This window comes from Eubalaena glacialis, chromosome 1 (genome assembly GCF_028564815.1).
Source record: "Eubalaena glacialis isolate mEubGla1 chromosome 1, mEubGla1.1.hap2.+ XY, whole genome shotgun sequence".
Lineage (NCBI taxonomy): Eukaryota > Metazoa > Chordata > Mammalia > Artiodactyla > Balaenidae > Eubalaena > Eubalaena glacialis.
In genome coordinates, this window is record NC_083716.1 from 47,701,478 (window position 1) to 47,715,351 (window position 13,874).

Below are 13,874 nucleotides of genomic sequence, written 5' to 3' on the forward strand. Positions count from 1 at the left end.
TTTCTTACTAAATTCATGAGTGAATTGGGAGCAAATACCCGCAAATATGCCAGTTGTTATGTTGTCCTGGTGTGATCTATTGGGTAATCACATTCCACCATACATTTCCGATCACTTTGCTTACTTAGCTATCTATGAGCACATTGACAGGGTCAAAACAGTGGACTCAAAATATCCTCCAGGTCAACAGGGCAAGGTCAAATATCCTCTTCATTTCTATAACACACCTAGAATGCAGCACTACAAAGAGTACAAAATATAGTGATGGATCTTCGGCAATATTCATCTTTTGCTATGGAAAATAGGTTACAAGGCCAGTTGCCACAACCTGGTTGACCTTTTCTGCTGCCTCTGACAACAGATGTTCCACGAAGGCAGGAACAGTATCCTCCATTGGTATTCCTTATCTGGGAAGCAAAGAAAGTTGGCTGATCCATGCATGTGGAATCCTGCCATCCTTCGGTAGGAAGTGGCAAAGAACTTTTGTAGATCCAGAAGGATCTGTGGGTTAGGCTGTACTCTGGAGGCAATGCTAGGGTGAGCCAGGACTCACTGGAATTCTGGGGAGACATATAGAGATAAAAATTGATTGGTCAGTGGATTAAAAGCCACAGTATTGGATGAGCTCACACAAAGCACTAACTTTGATACCTTCTGACCTCAACCCAGAATACAAAATACATTTTCCATACCGACCAAATACATGTATTGATCAATATATAACTTAAAAGTTTCAAGAAGCAAATTTACCTTCCCTTTCTCTTCCACTTTATTCTGTTCAGTTTTATAAAACTTCTGCTCCCAACTCAATTGATTTTTTTAACTGAATACTGGTTCTGTCCTACAGTTTGAAAATCACCGAAAGTCGCTGACTGAGGACATTAATTGCACAATTGATGGGGAATAAAAGAGAGATCCAAAGGCTAGTCATATGGAGATTAGACTTTAGAGATTAGAAGATAAGCAAAGGAAACTTAGGAGCAGCCAGAGATAAGAGGAGAAACAAAACAGAGGAGTCCTAAAGACGAAAGGAAGAAAATGTTTCAAGGAGAAGAAAATGCATGTGTCATTGGTCCTGAGAAGTTGAGTAAAATGAAAATTGACCTTTGGATTTGGCAGTTTACAGATCATTGAGAGCTTGAGAACAGAGCAATTAAGACAAAGTGGTGGGGATACAAGCTTGATTTTTTTAATTTATTTTTTTCAAGCTTGATTTTAGAGATAGTAAATGGTGACAGCAAGTAGATGTATTTCTTTTTGCTGTAAAGAGGAGCAGGGGAATGGGACAACAGCAGGTAAGAGATGTGGGCGTTAAGGTTCTCTGTTTAAATATTTATACGCTAATAGAAATGGTCCAGTGATAAGGAAAGATGGATGCAGAAGAGAGTGACAGTCGTATAAAGAAAATCCTCAGGTAGGCTGGAGGGATCGTCTGTAGATAGGTGAACAAGGGTTGCGAGCAGGCAGATACAGATAGCTTGGTAGACTTGTTTGACGCAGGTGGAATTCCTTTTCCAATTATTCATAGTTTAATAAAATAAGCTGAGAGTGAGGAGGGGGAGAGATGTTGCTGGTGGTTTGGGGGGGGTGAAAATCATCCAGGAGAGTACGACATCCCAGCCCAGTTCCGGCCCCAGCCCGTTGATTCCCCACATGGACGACTGCTATACCTTTCTGTTTCCTGACTTCCATCCTGCCTCCTACAGTCTTTTTTCTACGCGATCACCAGCATGATTTTTCAAAACTTAAATCCCATTATAGAAACCCCCAATATTTTCCCAGTTCAGAATAAAGTCCAAAGTTCTTGCCTGCAAAGTCCTCCATGACATAGCCCTTTATTTCCTATCATCTCCCTCACTTGCTTTGCTCCAGCCACCAGGCTTCTCTGCTATTTCTTCATTATGTCAGGCAAAGAACACTTTCCCCCATTTCTTCACTGCCTTTGTGACCTTACTTAAATGTTAACTTTCTCATAGTGGCTGTATTTGACCACCCTTTTTAAAACAACGCTCATATCTGTCACCCTACTCTGCTTGGTTTTTGTTTTAGCACTTATTACTAGCTGTGGCAGAGACATTTACAGATCATGAAATATCCATTCCCCACCCCCATAACTCTCGCAGTTAGGTAGGGCCACATGCCCAGCTCTGACCAATGGGCTGTGAGCAGAAGGGTGCTTCTACACTTCTGGCAAGAGCATATTGGAGCCACCATGCAACCCTCCAGCTCTCTCTTCCCCTGCTGCAGCAGTCTCAGAGACCACAGGTGGCACTGGCAAACCACACAACAGAAACAGACTGAATCACTGAGTTACCTTATCAGGCAGTTGCCCTGAAAAGTTGCCTGGCTCACTGAATTTTGCAAGGGTGAAGAATAAACTTCGTGTTAAACCACTGAGCTTTGGGGGTTAATGTGTTACCACATTGTAACATAACATCTGTTATAGTGTGAATTATGTCTCTTTAAAATTTATATGTTTAAGTCCTAAGTCCCAGTACCTCGGAATGTGACTGTACTCAAGATAGGCCCTTTAAAAAGGTAGTTAAGGTAAAATAAGGTCATTCAGGTGGGCCCTAATCCATTATGACCAGTGTCCTCATAAGAAGAGATTAGGACACAGATGCCCATAGAGGGAAGATCATGTGAAGACACAGGGAGAAGGCAGCTCTCTGCAAGCCAAGGAGAGAGGCCTCAGAGGAAACCAACCTGCCAACTCCTTGATCTCAGACTTCTAGCTTCTAGAACTGTGAGAAAATAAACTTGTTTAAGCCACCCAGTCTATGGTACTTTGTTATGGCAGCCCTAGTAAACGAATACATCCTAACACCAATACTCCTTCTGGCATATTTATTTTTATTGTTTCCCTTCTCTAGAATATAAGCACATAATGAAAGCAGGGATATTTAGTTCAACACTATGTCCACAGCATTTAGAATAGTGCCTGACACCTAATAGATGCTCAATTAATACTTATCGAATGACTGAATACTGTTATTTAAATGAAATTTTTTCCAAGAAAATCTCTGGGGCTTTACTCATTTTGCTAACTTTCCATAATATTTTTTAGATTCTTCTGAATTAAACTTCCCTTTTCATTTCTAATTTTACTAATTTACTTTTCTTTCTTAAGGTAATGTTGATATAAATTTGGCTGAAATATTGTGGAATAAGTGCAATTTTATTCAATTTCCAGTATTCACTTTCTTTTCTTTTCCTGATTTCCGTTTTCTCTTTTCCTTTGGTTCTCCGAGTTCTTTTCCCAAGTTTTAGATTATAGTTTTTCTCTTTCTTTGTAACATAGACATTTCTACCTTATTTCTGGAATAAAGAATATAGCACTATTTTCTGGTAAGTTACAGCTTTGACTGTGTTGTGCAAATTTTAATAAGTACTATTAAAAAAGTTAAATAAAGTTGAAAGTTGGTGTATAAAATAATACTTTCTAGGATTTTTAAATATGTGTGAAGAATTTTTTAGTTTTCCATTATTGTTAAACACTAATGACAGCATTTTACAACAGAATACTTCTAAGAATGTACTGTTTAAAATGTCTACTTTTTATATTTTACATGGATTTTCTTGCCCCCAAGGGAATCAAATACTTGAGAAAACATATATTCTCTATTTGTCCCATTTTATTGTCTACAAAAATGTTAAATTCATCTTGTTTTTCACTGTTGACTTGTCCTGTTATATCCACAATGGATGTTAAGGCACATACTAGCTAGTCTAGTCCACTTCTTTTTGCACATTTTTTTTAAGTTTTTTTAATAAACTATTTTTTAGAATAGTTTGATTTACATAAAATTTTCAAAAGAGTTCCCATATATCCCACACCCAATTTCCCCTGTTAATACTTTATATTAGTATGGTATATTAAAGTCTATGCTTGATTCAGATTTCCTTTGTTTTTCTTTTCTTTTTTTAAATTTTTGGCCCCAGTGTGTGGCATGTGGGATTTTAGTTCCCCAACCAGGGATCAAATCCGCGCCCCCTGCATCGGAAGGCGAAGTCTTAACCACTAGACTGCCAGGGAAGTCCCAGGGGCTGTGGGTTTTTGACAGGAAGATCACAGAGGTAAAGTGCCATTCTCACTACATCTAATCAAGGGTTCATTCTATCAACATGATGCATCATTGTTGATGTTTGACCTTGATCACCTGGCTGACGTAGTGTTTGTCAGGTTTCTCCATTGTAAAGTCACTCTTTTTTCCCCCTTTCCATACTATACGCATTGGAAGGAAGTCACTAAGCACAGTTCACTGTTACAGAATGGGGAGTTAATACCCACCTCCTTGAGGGAGGACTATCTACAGAATTCTTCTGAATGGGAGATCTGTCTCTTAATCATTTTAACATTTATTGTTTATGTAAGTATAGACTCATGGATACTTGTACTTTGAATTATAATCCAATACTACTTTATTTTATTGCTCAAAGTGTTCCAGGTTTGGCTACTGGGAGCTCTTTCAGTTGACTACTGTGTCCCTTTGACATACCCCATCATTATTGTAGGTTTTTGGTGTGGGCTTTCTTTTTTCAGCACTCCCTTTCTTTCTGGCACTACAAGAAGTCATATATTTCCTGTCCCAGTCCTAGAATCAGCCATTTCTCTAAGGAAGTATGGTATTGTCCTTTATGGTATTAGAAACCAAGATCTGGGTGCTAGGTGTACTCATTGCTACTAGGATGTTATTGCTTCTAGGCCCTCTCAGCTGACACAGCAATGAAAGATATCCATACAATTAAATTTTTTTTTTTTTTTGGCCACACCACAGAGCATGTGGCATCTTAGTTCCCCGACCAGAGATCAAACCCGCGCCCCCTGCAGTGCAAGCACGCAGTCTTAACCACTGGACAGCCAGGGAAGTCCCGAATTAAATATTATTAAGCAATAAGAAGAAATGAGCTAAAAGTAAAAAAGTAAACTAAAATTTGCCTGTATCTTTCTACTTCAGGTATTTCCTCTACAGCAAGGTGTTGGACTTTATTTTTTGATCTTACCTGTAACTTTTTCTTTTTATGACTTAAGCCTATTAGCACTCCCTCCATCCTTTATGAACTTTTCTTCCCTTAATGTCTTTGTTTTAAATGTCTACTTTTAGTATTTCTATTGGTAAACATTGGTTTTTGAAAAATAAGACTGAATATGTTTATGTATTAAGGATGTGATTATAACAAAGAAATACTATATAGACTAAAATCTCGACCTTATTCTTTTTTCTTTTTCTTTGTATATAATAAAATGTTTGATTCTCTTCTTGAGCAGATTGGATATAAGCTTTTGGGCTTATCTAGTGTCCCTGAATTCTTTTCATTAGGATTTTGTCCTTTATATTTTGCTTCTACCCCCAACAAACCTTAAATTCTCATCCCTTTTGGAATCTAATCATTCTTTTGTAACAGAAACTGTAGGTAACTGACCCAGTCTCCATTTCCAGCCTCTTTCTTCCTTGCTTGAAACTGCTATAATGGAAAAGCTAAAACCTTGATCTCCCAGCTGCCCTTAAAATAGTGTTCTGGTCAATTACATATAGGATAAAGTCTCTGATCAGGGCATCCCTTCCTGAATAAAGAGGTAAAGCCCAACTAGGAAAAAAGTCTTTATGAGAATTTTTTTTTTTTCTTTTCTTTTCTCCTAGGTCTCTCCCTCGTCGTTAACCCCTTTTCCTAGCTAATTATCACTTGTTACTCTTTGAGAGGTTTCAACTTAAAGAGTACTGGACTAGATCAGATGCTTCTGTTGCATATTTGCATATGTCCACATTTTTTCCTTTATAATATTTATTAAAATTATAATTAAATAATGACATGGTTAGTTGTTTAAAGTCTGTCTGTATTGCAATGTAAACTCCACCTGTCAAGTTCACCTATATTCCAAACAACTAATTATAATTACTTGCACGTGGGAGGCACTCAATAACTATTTGAATGAAGGAGTTTCCAAAAGAGGATTACCTGACGAAGCACAATCACCAAGCACACGTAAATTAAGCAATACTTCCACTTTTATCCTTGGCCCCTACCCACACTAAGCAGTCACATTCTTCATAGACATGTACAAAATCATCAAGTATTTGAAAAAGATCAGTAACCCAAAAGAAAGAGATTAACACTGCGAAATAATCCAAGAAAATGAATTGAAAAAATTCAACTAAAAACAAAAGTTTCAGTTTCCAGAAATAAAGCTGACTAGGTTATTTGAGCCACTCCTCCGGCTGAAACTGCTGGACAAAAATTTTAAATGTATATATAATTTTTTTTAATTTATTTATTTATTTATGGCTGTGTTGGGTCTTCGTTTCTGTGCGAGGGCTTTCTCCAGTTGCGGCAAGTGGGGGCCACTCTTCATCGCGGTGCGCGGGCCTCTCACCATCGCGGCCTCTCCTGTTGCGGAGCACAGGCTCCAGACGTGCAGGCTCAGTAATTGTGGCTCACGGGCCTAGCCGCTCCGTGGCATGCGGGATCCTCCCAGACCAGGGCTCGAACCCGCGTCCCCTGTATTGGCAGGCAGACTCTCAACCACTGCGCCACCAGGGAAGCCCAAATGTATATATTCTTAAAGAATCAAAGAACTGGCAAGATTCTCGAGAATCACTGGGCTAAAATCTAAGTGAAAGCATGCATCCAAAGAGGTAGGCAGAGCACTGAAATCCTGTCTATACTAAGTGTATATGCCAAACCATGACTCACAGGGCCAGGGAGACAGAAGTCAAGGCTCAATATCATTCAAGGGAGACTGTCTCCCCTCCAAAGCTGGGATTGGACTCCACCCCTCACCCCTAAAGCTGCAAAGAAAGGTAACTTGGAGCTGGTAGGGAGGCTGGCTGAGACGAGCAGGAACATGTGAGAAGTAAACAAAAACCAATCACTGGAATGACTAGAGATAGTAAGTACTGGTAAGGATGTGAAACAGAGGACTCTCAAACTGCTATGAGTAGAGATAAGCTGGTAAAATCCACTTTGGAAAATTCATTGATATCATCTAATAGGTTGAACGAACACTAATCATCCATGATCCAGCAATTCTGCTGTTAGGTGTAGACTCAAAAGAAATGTGTATACATGTGCTCCAGAAGACATGTGCACAAATGTTCACAGCAGCATTGTATATAATACTCAAGGCTAGAAACAACCCAAATGTGCATCAGCGGTAAATGGAAACATAAATTGTGGCACAGTCATATTGAAGAATACTTCGATAAAAATTAAGTACAACTACATGCGACACAAATAAGTCTCATAATCAACACTGAATGAAAAAAGCCAGATAAAGAATACATGCCATACAATTCCACTAGGTAAAGGTTTTTGTTTTTGTAAAGCAAAACTGCAGGGATACATGCTTAGACGGTAAAACCATTAAAAAATGCAAGAAAATGACTATCACAGCATGGAAGGATGGTGGTAGTGATTGGGAAAGGGTAGGAGGCAGGAATGAGTTCTGGGGTACTGGCAATGTTTGTTATTTCTTAACGTGGGCAATAGTTACACAGAGGTTTGCTTCCTTCAGGAAGTAACGATGGAGTTGGCATCTGAATAAAGTGGGTGTTACCAAGGGAAAACAGGCTGGGAAAACTAAAAGTTAGTGTGGGCAAATCCCAGAAAGCATGGATAAACAGTACAATATGAGGCTGGAGAAGTAGATGGGGGCCAGACCACAGGAGCCTTACTAGTAAGAAGGGTTAAGGATTTGGGTCTTTATTCTAAGAACACAAGAAGTCACTGATACATTGCGAGCATCAATGTGCTCAATTTTTTGGTTCTGCAAGCACACTACAGTTAAGAGTAGACAATGGGTTATGAAGGACATAGAACTAATTTAAGAAGCCCAGTTAGGAAGCTATTGCAATAGCTCAAGTGAAAGCTATGGTAACATGGACTAGGGTAACTGCAGAGGAGTGAGTGAACTTGAAATAACTACTGTAACTAAAAATAACTAATCATTTTGGACTAAATATGTGTCTCCTACAAATTCATATGTTGAAGCCCTAACCCCCAGTGTGGCTGTATTTGGAGTAAGGAAGTAATTAAGATTAAATGAGGCCATTAGAGAGAGGCCCTGATCCCATGGTATTAATGTCTTTGTAAGAAGAGACATCAAAGTTCCGTGTGTGCACACTGAGGAAAGACCATGTAAGGACAGAGAGAGATCAGCTCTCTGAAAGCCAGGAAGAGAGATCTTACCAGAAATCCACCCTGCTGGATCCCTTGATCTGGGACTTCTAGCCTCCAGAACTGTGAGAAAATTAATTTCTGTTGTTTAATTTCTGTTCTCACAGTTTTCTCTGTTTAAGCCACCCAGTCTGTGGTATTTTGTGTTATGGCGGCATGAGCAGACTAACGCACTAAAAAATTGGGAAGTACAGTCTTGATGTAATGTGTTATCATGCTAAATTCCTTACCTGTAATAATGGGGTATCAAAAAATAATGTCTATGTTGGCTACTGTTATGACGGTAACTACCAGAAAAACTAAAATAGAAATTATTAAAAGAGATTGGGGGAGGTATACGGTGACAGTTTTACTTTCATTTTTCATCCTTATATAGTTTTTCTAAAACTATGTAATTTACTTTCATCAATCACTTTGAAAGTTTAACATAATTTTCAAAGAAAAATGAGAACATCATACCTTCTTTCCTAAATTTCAGTCATTCGCGTCAACTTTTATGATTTTTGTTGTATGTACCCTTGCTTGGCAACTTTCAATCAGTTTTTTTTAACCTATATCAATTTATTTTATTTTCAACTTAAGTTACTTAGAGTTACATTTTTTTCTGATACAATATATAATTATTAAAAAATGTTCATCCATGTATCACTTAAAATCATCTCATGTTCCAGGAGTGGTATAGGGGTCATAATTTGGAAAACACTGCTACATACAGAACTGAATTATCTATCATGATGGCATAAAACCATATGAAACATATATCAGAAAATTAATTCCTGTCTTCTTTTTTATAATTAAATACCTCCACAAGTTACAACACTGATAAAATTTTAAAACATCTTAGTACTTAAAATTCCCATATTAGAATAATTAAAATTCACTAAACTTGAAAATATTTCATGTAGGTAAAAGTTAAAATTTTTCAGACTTTTAGTGTTGCTAAAACCAAATGCTTACTGTTTAAAAAAATCCAGAAACTAGATTTTATTATATAAAGTTAGTTTAGTTATATAAAACAACATAAATGCCTTCGTTTTTTGTCATGGTAAGCTGTCCAATAAAATTAATTCATTTAACTAATGTTTAACCAGTGCCTATATGCAAGGCATTCTGCTAATTACTAGCAATGCAAGGATAGATCTGAAGTCTCTAAAAATTATGATCACTTCCCCGTAAGAATTTAAGGCATAAAGAAATGCCTCCCAGGGGATATATGTATGTGTATAGCTGATTCCCTTTGTTATACAGCAGAAACTAACACACCATTGTAAAGCAATTACACTCCAATAAAGATGTTTTAAAAAAAGATATATATAATTTCTTGAATTAAACTGGTTTATTTCTCAGTGACTTAGAAATTAGAAAAAAAAGACTCAACTTTGACCAAAATCTTTGGTAAACTTAAAACAAGACATTTCTACATGGTCTTGGTTTATAAAGCATAGTGCACTAAGCATATACCAAACATGTCCTAAGCATCCATATTTATCTATAGAATAAATATGTCTTGGCCCATTTTTCAGCAGCCTATCCATGTAATAGAGTAAAAGCTGAACTGCTCAACACAGATGGAAATATTTTTCATTAGCCTATATAGCCCCCCTTAAAAAGTATGCTATCAACCCCTAATTGCATCACTACTCCACTAATTTCTCACCTTCCCCTTTTGTAAATGTATTTCCTTCTTGCTCTGAAGGAGCATGCCTTCAGAGAGATGAAGGCATCTTTCTCCACTCAACATTTAATCTCTTATAGGAAGCAGAGGAAGGGTAACGGAACTCTTCATTTCATTCAGCCTTGCATGGAGGAAGAGGCCCTGTGGCCCTGTGGAGCACCTAAATTAGCCTTCTGGTACCAGTGCAGATCCCACTTGGGTTGGACTAGAGTTCCAGAGTCTACTTGGGTTGCCTGCCAGCTATTTACCAGGGTTCAGCATCAGATTCAACTAAGCTTCCATAAAGCAAGTGGCCTCCCAAAAGCTGGAATGGTATATTAGCTACATCTGGGGAGCAGGGCCCTTACACCTTAAAAGTGTTCTTTTATACTGACAGTCATTTTTTCCAAGTAGAATAAATTACTGATTTATTTAATTAAACGGTTTTAAAGTATTTATAAAAGAAAAATTATTGTAAATAATCAAAATCATAATGAAATTGAATATTTATTTGAATTTCTCCTGGTAATAGCACTCAACATAAGAAAAACAAACCAAGCTGTGAGATTTTGTTTTCAGTATAGCCATTTTTCAAAAAGTGAAAAGTTGGGTTCTGTATTTAATGGCAACAAGTGGGACATCATCTATTTTAAAACTACCATTCAAAAAGTAGTATTTTAAGAAATATATACTATGATTAACATGATGTGTTTTATAGAATGGATACATATCTGAATGCCAGTCTGAATATAGAAGAAATATATGTGTTAAAACCACACTGGAAAACCAAATGTTCTCTTTTTACAAAAAGCTTGAAATAAAAAGGAACTTGCCAGTAAACTCAATAAACTTTCACGTATGGGATATTTGTTTTAAATCCCCACCCACCCCACCCCCACAAAAAAAATTGTAGATTTGAGTAGAGCCATTACATGAAGGCTCATTTCTGTACAACATGGAAGCTGGTTACATAGTCAATGTTAACTTCCTAAAGTGCATCTTTTGAAGACTTGTCTAGTAAAACTGCAGTATCAAATATAAAATACTTAACACATGACATGCAATAACAAAGCTAAATCATTATAAAGTTTTTAAAACTACTTTTAAAACTTTTGATTCACCAAAGAATAAAGATGTCAAATACAGTAGCATTCTCGTTCTCCAACAGTAGGCATTGTATGCTTTTGTTATTCGGCAAATCTTTTGGAGTCGAACAAAAATAATGCAGTCTAAACAATATTTCTTCTGTCATTGTAATACGATTCCTCGGGCAGAACAGTTAGGTGCAGAGCAAGAGTTAGATTTTTGGAAGTTTTGGTGCATTAACCACAGGATTTGCCTCCTGTAAGTATCTCCTCCCTGCACTCTTGTAATCATAGGTGCAGCTGTGAGTTTCTGCATAGCGATGAGATGCACAGAAGTTGTTTCCACATCTAAAGCACAAAAAAAGTTTATGTGAATAGTCACATTTCTACAAGAACCTCATCTCTTTGGGAGATCAAAGCTTGATTTCAGGTAGTCCAGCAGGAGCCCTTTAGTTCTCTTTAGAATTGCAGGGCTGACATTTCCCTTCTACTCATAAACAAGCACAAGCACCCCAAAAAAAGAACCGGTTAATTGTCTATGAATATGAGACTTTATACTAAAGAATCTCTTCTGGAGTGAAACAGGCTGTTGACCTCTAGGAAGTAGTAAAACTGCAAAAAGCAATAAAGCAATAAATATATCTCACTTCCTCTTATATCTAGTAAACCTGGGAGAACTCTGAATTTCTGAGAAATTCAGTCTCATAAGAAAATTAAATTATGTAAAACCTAACTATGCCATGAAAGGATTTTAAAGTACTTCTAGCAACAAGATAAGCTGTTTCCATTTGAACAGAATACACTCTAAAAAGCAGCAGCTTTGTTTAATGCCTGGCCTCAACCTAAGGGCAGACACCATCCTTGGAGCATATTAGCAATGCTAATGAAAGAAATAATTATGGGTAGGAATTAATTATTTTTATAAACATATTATTCATCTGTTTTGAAAAGTGTACCATATAATCATAATTTATAGTACATTAATGTTAAATTTAGTCCTTTTTTGTTTAATTTAAAATAGAATCGGGAATTCCCTGGTGGTCCAGTGGTTAGGACTCCACGCTTCCACTGCAGGGGGCAAGGGTTCAATCCCTGGTTGGGGAATTAAGATCCTGCATCCTGCATGCCACTCAGAGCGGCCAAATAAATAAATAAAATAAAACAGAATCTTGGAGGAGGGGTTCTTCCAAGCTACAGTCAAAGAGAAACCAAGTATATCTATCATAAGACAAAGAAAGTACACTTCCATTGGTTTGTATATCCTACTTTAAAGGGCAGGGGAGGATCTCATGACTTTGGAAACACATAAGCTATCTACTTGCTCTTTACTTCAGCCAATAAGGAGTTCAGCTGGGTCTGCTATTTGAACATCATCTTAATGATGTTATGAATAGGCAATTTAAAGAACATTTTGTATTGTATCCCCACACTGGGTCACCACAAAGAAAGCATCTCAGCTTTTCAGCTAGCCAACCTGCCTGCATTCGTAGCTAGTAGCCAGTCCAGTTTTCTTTCCACAAAGAAAACAATGCTTTGTTGTTTTCTTCTTTGTTTGAATAGGGGCTTTCACGGGTGGGAGGTGATGAGTACATTCTCCTGTAGGAGAAAGCACACCTTGATTAATACAGACATAAAATTCTAGATGTGAAATACTATTAAAACATTAAACACATTCCTGCCACAGCAAACCTCTAAGCCATAAAAAATTAATTAGTGCTTTTTTCTTATATCTAAAATTATTTACAGAGTTGCAAGTAAAGATGCACTAGAACTGTTATATTTTTTAAGATGTGGTAGATTTCTACTGACTAAGACATATTTTTAGGACTTATATTTTTTACATACCAACACCTTTCTAATTATTTCTGAGGACACTCAGTATATTTAAAGTATACTGAACTTTGGCAGAGAATCAAGAAGAAGATCTGGTTCAAAATCATATTTATGAGGCTTCTGAGGAACAATGTAATACGTATTACAATCACCCTGTTCTTTCACACCAAGAAGGAGCACAAGAATATCATGAAACTGGTCTTTTAGACCTAATTATACCATAGAAACTAAATTCATCAAACCACGAGCAAGTTATTTATTCTTTCAAAACTTCAATTTGTTCATTTTTAAGATAACAGGACATGTATTTTTCTCCCTAAGTTTCTAAGTGTTTAAAGGTCAACTCAGTTCTCACATACAAAAGCATTCTGAAAATTTTAAATGTTATATTTATATAAAATATCATATTATCAATAGTGACTCACAGGGTACACTGCTCGATTTCACAGTGCTACTACCTTTTCAGAAAATATTTACTAAATTCTGGGCTATTGTAACAACTTGATTTTTTACCTTAAAAATAAGAGCACACCTGCTATTATATGAGAAAGAATTAAATCAATTTCTTTAAATACTAAGTGAAATGCTTTTAGAACTGAGCAGAATTCCAACAAACCCCACTCATAAGCAGAGAGACTCAATGTCACTATCCATACTTGTTACACTAACAGTGTAAGTACACAGTGCGTGGTGGCACCCAAAAGCCAAGAAACAAGAGGCAAACAAAGAAAGCAAAAACAAAGGGAAGAAGTGAGAAGAAAAATGGTAGAGTGTCAATAGAGATGATACCTATTTTTACTACTGAAAAAGGTTTGAGAGGTCTGGGCTTAATGTTTATCTGGCAGCTAAAAGTCTCTGAAAATCCTTCAAGGGTTTGAAAAGTTGGAATTACAATTAATTGGCACTATGCCTTTTGCCATGACCCAAACTGGGTGCTGGATATACAAGCCCAGTAAAATTAAGTATGCTTTATTACTAGTCTAAAATACAGTCCCAGATCTTGCCCAAAACTGGAAAAAAAAATTGCCTAAAACTGGAAACTGACTTATGACTCCTAATGGTGGCCAGGCACCAACTCAAGTTAATAAGCACTTTCTTCTTCAAGTGCACTTAGAGTTATCAAGAAC

General features: G+C 36.9%; 1 protein-coding gene across 1 annotated transcript in view; it reads right to left on the reverse strand.

The window, feature by feature from the left end:
* Nucleotides 1-11,004: 11,004 nt before the first annotated feature.
* The window catches only part of ZFAND4 (zinc finger AN1-type containing 4), an 86,815-nt gene continuing 83,945 nt past the window's right edge, over nt 11,005-13,874 (reverse strand). Inside the window, 2 exon segments of the mRNA XM_061196113.1 lie at nt 11,005-11,262; nt 12,393-12,510. Coding sequence (XP_061052096.1) covers nt 11,127-11,262; nt 12,393-12,510 — 254 coding nt within the window. The 3' untranslated portion in view covers nt 11,005-11,126.